This window comes from Cyrtonyx montezumae, unplaced genomic scaffold (assembly GCF_038088225.1).
Source record: "Cyrtonyx montezumae isolate F1298 unplaced genomic scaffold, pur_monq_1.0 scaffold_10, whole genome shotgun sequence".
Lineage (NCBI taxonomy): Eukaryota > Metazoa > Chordata > Aves > Galliformes > Odontophoridae > Cyrtonyx > Cyrtonyx montezumae.
Window position 1 is genome coordinate 45,231,623 of NW_027071826.1, and position 6,000 is coordinate 45,237,622.

General features: G+C 47.0%; 1 protein-coding gene across 1 annotated transcript in view; it reads left to right on the top strand.

Moving 5' to 3' along the window:
• Positions 1 to 6,000, top strand: part of SLC22A18 (solute carrier family 22 member 18) — a 51,673-nt gene that overhangs the window by 40,360 nt on the left and 5,313 nt on the right. Inside the window, 2 exon segments of the mRNA XM_065755214.1 lie at positions 2,284 to 2,385; positions 5,160 to 5,280. Of these exon segments, the coding sequence (XP_065611286.1) occupies positions 2,284 to 2,385; positions 5,160 to 5,280 (223 nt within the window).

The window sequence follows — 6,000 nt, forward strand, 5'->3', positions numbered from 1 at the left end:
AGTGCCTGTTATTTCACTTGCAAACAATTTCCTCTCCTTTTTGTTTATTGATGACAGTACACATTCCAGCCAGGTACGTCTCTGCCCGGCACTTCAAAGGAGGTCAAGTTACAAAAGCAAGCACTATCCCTGCGATTAACTGCAGGAAGGACAGCCCGTGGGAGCTCAAGTGGAGGCTGCAAGCAAGTCAAAAAAGCAGAACTCTTTTCAGCATCCCCGCTTTTCTAGGTTTCTCTTCCTCTTCAGCTCTTTCTGGGGTTTTAAGGAGTTTATTTGTTTGGACTGGATGATTTTAGTGGTCTTTTCCAACCATGATTCTGTAATTCTGTGATTCTACTCAGGGCTCAGGGAAGATCTCCGCTGGAGGTGATGGGTTTTCAGATCTCATTTCTGACTGGAAACATTTGCTGAACATCCAGCAACTGGAACTGTTATCCAGCACCTAAATTAAGATGCTGGTAAATAGAGTCCAAGCTCAGTGTGATGGGTTTTTGTGGCTCATGAATGCATCAGCAGTGACCATTGCTGGGGATGGGGAACAGAAGCAAAAGCTGAGGGGCCCAGTACGCAGTGGGGAGGCTGGGGTCCATACAGCCCAAGGATGGATGTGTGGCCTAGGACAGAAAGCAAGTGACGTGGGTTGATGCTTGCCGCTCCCATGGTGATCTGAATAGGCTTCCCCTGATGATAGACTCTATGACTCAAGGATGGGCAGGGCCCAGGCTGCACCTCATGGCGAATCCCAGTTAAATACACCATTCAAGCCCAGGCAAATTGAGAAACCTTCCCTCTGGAGGCACAGCAGAGCCGAGCCATGTTTGAGTGATGCCACCACCAAGCGGAATCATGCTGAGGGCGGGCTGTGCCCCATCCTATGACTTGGCACAGCCTGGACAGGGGGGAGACTGAGAGGCTGTAAGATCTTAGTGATGCCACTTCTTTTAGGAGTACTTGGCTTAATAAAGCATGACTCACCAGCTTCTCCACCCACCTAAATAGGAGCCACCAGGGCTGGCCTCCTCTTCCTCCCACCTGGCCTGTGTCCCTAGCAGGGTGTGCAGCCAGCATGACTCCGGTCACTCTGTCCATGTCCCAGTCTCACAATGCACAATCCCCAAGGATACCCGGTGGATGGCACAGCCTGGGAAAGCCACACGGGCCTCGTGCCACTGTCACACACATGAGCTGAGCTCCTCAGCCCTGCCCAAGGGTGGGACAGGGAACAGCAGGAAAAGCATGTTCTGGAAACCCAAATTTCTGCATGGCAGACATGTCCCCGTGTCAAAATTTGCTTGTGTTCTGAGGGAAGACAAAGGGTTTCATTGTGACATTTTTTATTAAGTCATAGCTTGTGGGAGAAATATTCAAATGGTACCTTCCGATGCTCTTTACATCAACTTTATTCTATTTTCACCCTGTTGATATTTGTTTTTTACCATTTGTTTTTGTTTTAGCATTTATACTGTTCTTTCCTCCTGGACAGTTTGTCATAGATTAACGTTTCTTTTTAATAACTTCCTTCCTTATTTATTTTGCACCAATTGCCCTTTGATGGATGTTGGGTTCCTCCCTTAGGATTAACACAGTAAGGCTGAGCGTAGCGTAGTAGTTGCCCAAGTCAAATCCGAGCACCAAGGTTTTCTTTAGGCTGCTCTCTAAAGCTATGTAGAAGACAAATGCTCCCTGGGATTTACATTTTTGCTCCTCCTTCCCACCCCCTCTCCCCTAGTTTTTGCTTAAAATCTGCAAAACCAGTTCCCCATCTCTTGTGTCTGCGCGTACTGCTGAATCTGGATATTAGCATCTCTGTTGTTCTTGTTTCCTGTGCAAAAATGATGAACTGCCCAATTTGTGTAGTTACAGTGTAAAATAATGGCAAGAGAAGATAGAGGAGAGGAGGTGTTTTCCTCTTCTGCATACAGCTGTGCAGTCCTGCTTTGGAAGATCTCACCAAATGATTTCACAAGGAAAATCACGAGTTAAAAAATTCAGTTTTAATAACAAGTGCCTTCAAGTAGTTTCAGTCACCACTGTTGATTGAGAAGTGATGGAAAATTCATGCATGCGTCGCTCAGTAGAGTGATCATCATCTGACTTTTCACTAAGATACAAAATGGTCAAAATCATGGATCTTGTCTTCAAGCCATTTACCGCAACATCAAAGTCCCTTTTTCTCTCCCTAGGAAAGCAAGAAAATAACATGTTTTCTCTCTTTTGTTTGCTCTCTGAGCTTGTTTCCATCAGTATAAACTGGACTGACATTGCCATGTTTTTCTTCCTCAGGTTGTCCAAGGCCTGGTGATTGGAAAACTCACAAGCCATTGTACAGAGCAGACCCTGCTCAGGCTTGGCATCCTTGTCTTTGCCGGCGTAGGGCTGGGCATGGTAAGGCTTGCTGAGAAGTCATCTGCAGGGCCTGCCACCATCATGGTTTGCAGGTGGGCAAAGGGCTTACTTTTCAGTGGCAGTGCCACCGTGGCCTTGCCAAGCTGTGCTTGGGGGGAACCGGCCAGCATGGGCCTCTGCAAACACGCAGCGGTCGGCAGTGATAAGGAGCTGTGTGAGTAATAGCTGCAGGGATTACAGAGTAATAATCCTGCACAGAAACCCGTGCATCCGTCCTGAGTCACTGGATTTGCACAGAGGTCCTGCCTTCCGTCCTCAAGCGGCCCCATTTCCTGAACTGCCCAGAAAGTAAATGCAGATTATGGGGAGGAAAACCACTGCGGTTGTACCGTGCCCTGAGACAGCTGAGGATGTTGTCTCATCTTTCTGGCTTTGTTTTACTAATTCTTCAAGCTTAGAGCATTTGGGGAAGGAGGTAGCATGGAAATAGTTTAGCTCCTGCTTTGGCATTACCCATCACCAGTTGTGTCTGGATGGACAAGAGGCAGCCTCAAAGGTCAACTGGGAAATCCCATTGACAGGGGCAGCTCTACCAATAATTGTGTTTGCTCAGGTCAGCAACACCCTGGTGGCCAACAGTGCTGCCCAAGTGATGGGATGCTTGGGAAGGGTCTGCCCAGTCACTAGCATAGGCACCATGAGTGTGTGGTTGGTCTCAGTGTGCCACCACAGTGAAGGACATCTGCATATGATCCAGAGAGGGCTTTAGGGGCTTACCTTTGAGTTTCAGCACAGAAGGGGGTGATCTGGGGAGGGCAATTCCCATTTTCCTCCACAGAGCCAGTGGTAGAGGGACACGTGAAGCTGACATGGTGTGGAAAGGGGAAAGCAGGAAAGGGAAGCTGTTGGCTTGAGAGATGGCAATTACACCATGCCTGGAGGGCTGTGGATGTCCTGACAGCATGGCCTGAGAACAGGGGTCAGCAATGACATCCCACAAGAGCTATTCATAGGCAGATGCAGCTGCCAGCCCCGCTGAGCAAATTGTCCTTATAAAGGATGTGACGGAAGTCCTTTACTTTGTCCTAAGGCATGGTTATGCCCCATCCTGCCTCCTGTTCTCTGGTTCCCAGGCTTTTGAGCCAAGCTGCAGAAACTGCAGAATCTGCCTTCCTTGCCTTCTCTGGGTGGAGAAGTCCACTGTCTGCTTGGCTGAGGGGGGGTGGGTGGTCAACAGTGCACTCCACCTGACTCAGTTCTCCCAGGACAGCAAGATATTCAGTCCCCAAGACATTCAGTCCTGGGCCTGCTCTTTTTTGTCAGTTTCCTTCAGCCTGTAGCCCATGAGGACACTCCTGCAAGGAAGGGGTACATCACTGCCCTTTTTTTTTTTCTACCACTGCTGTGTTGTCCTGTAATGACGTTTGCCCTGGCGAGGAATTACTCCCTCCCTGTCTGGATGTTTATGTACCAAATGTCCGCTCCTCTGCTTTTGTTCTTCAGTTCCCTAAGCAGGAGCACCTAGTTCTTAAGCAAAACATAGGCAAAGAGCCCCTGCGAGGAGAGAAACCTTGCCATGTACAAGTCCAGAGGGTAACTAGGAATAAACCTCGCTATTTCCAAGTCATTAGTTAATGATGGCTCTGGGCTGCTCCATCTTCTGTAGCCAAGAGGCACAGACCAGACTTTATGAGCAAGAACCCCAGAGAATGAAACTTCTGGCTTGGCCAGTGACTGAGCTGTTTTGCAGCAGCAGTAACACACCTTGAGATGAGCGTGAGGGCAGAGACTTGCAAGGAAGCGGGAGTTTCCTTTTCATGCCCCAGAGAAATCTATTTACTTGACCAGCAGGGCTGAGAGCCGCTCCAGCCTCACCGCTGAGGGATCCTCACCACTTTTGTTTTAAGTATTAAACAGCTGGAGGGATGTCTCCACTAAGAATGTGTGCAATAACAAAATCATTACTCTCCCTAATTATACTCTCTAATGTGCACCTTATGGCCAGAAGACTTATTCCAGATTACTGAATTTGATGAATTTATTAGTAAGGAAGCAGAAGAACAGGATTAGAAATCCCAAAGGTACGGTATTACATAATGCTCCAGGTTCATTTATTTTCACAAGCTTAGTTTGGTTTTAATTACTTATGATAATGAACTGAAATGCCTTCTCTAGGCTGTTTTGTATAAGTAATGGAGGCTTCCTGAAGTACACCACATGCATCTGCTGCAGAACGTCTCCTTAGGACTTGGACAAGAGACAGAAGTCCTGGGGGAGGGTGTGGGGATGTCACTAATTCCCAGACACTAAAAATACCCATGGCAGTGCTGGAGAATGTGCTGCCAGATTACAGAGCAGGGGCTGCTCCCTGTGCTGCATCCTTAGAATGATTCCCAGCACACAAATGTTGGAAAAAATATTGGAAAACAAGGAAAAAGCAGAGAAAATGAGGGGGGAAAGATTAAAATAAAAATAAAAATAAAGCAAAAATGAGAGAATGCAAAGGAAAACCAGGGAAAATAAGAAAATCCAGTTAAAACCATAGAAAACAAGTGAAAACCAAAGAAAAAATAAGGGAGATGTGATAAAATAGTAGGAATCGAAGGAAAATGTGGGAAAACAGTGGAAAAAAAAAAAAAGGATAGATGACCTTGAGATGGCCAAAACTGCATTATCACAGATCAGTTGTGGCTCCCACCATTTACCTAAAAGTCATGGTTTTGGCACGAGATATTTTTCTGGATTTCTTCTTGCTGTGAAGCTGCTCTCTGTGCTCTCTAATGATCCATATTCCACTGTGTCTTGTTGCTTAGGCCCTGATGAGGACCGTATGGCATTACTGCATCATTGTGGTGCCACTGGTATTTGCCTTCAACGTGCTGGGCACCATCACCGACAGTATCCTCACCAAGGCTGTGCCCTCCTCCGACACTGGTAAGGCTCATCACAAACATCAAACACGTCTTTTTCCTTTTTTGCATCCATCAGCTAGTGGTGTTTGAACAATGATGAGTAAGCAACTCGCTTCTGGAGCTCCCATTCCCACCATGTTGTCACCAGGCTCTGGGCTTTTATTAGGCTTGGACCTACAGCCCCATTTGCCCAAGGTGAAGTGTCCAACGTGATAGGTCTTGTTCTTTGTGAGCCATTCCTTCACAAATTAGACACTGTCCCCAGTGCCATCGTCCCTAACTCAGCACCAAGCTGTCTGCTTTGCCTCCAGCCTCATGCAGTCCCTGCCCCTGCTCTCTTCCCTTTGGCCATATTTCTGTGAACACACACTGCATTTCTCTGCACAGTGAGGCACAAATCTTCACATGTGCAGTGTTTCTTCAATTGACAAAGATATCTCTGTGCAGGACCCTACTGAGAATCAGATTTAGAGTCCATTAGTGAAGTTTATAAAGCACTTTGGAAATGCTTCTGGATGAAGAGCTTTTCTAAATGTCACTCCAGTAGTTTATTTGTAGAGTTGAAGATTACCTCTACTTGTCCTTCATGGCAGAGCTGGAATGGGATGATTTTTAAAGGTCCCTTACAACACAAATGATTCTATGATTCTGCTACAAATGCTGGGATCCCACAGCATTCAGGCACTGTGCTTCCACCAGAGAGAGAAGCCCTAGGACTGCGTGGAGGCAAGGGAGCAAATCT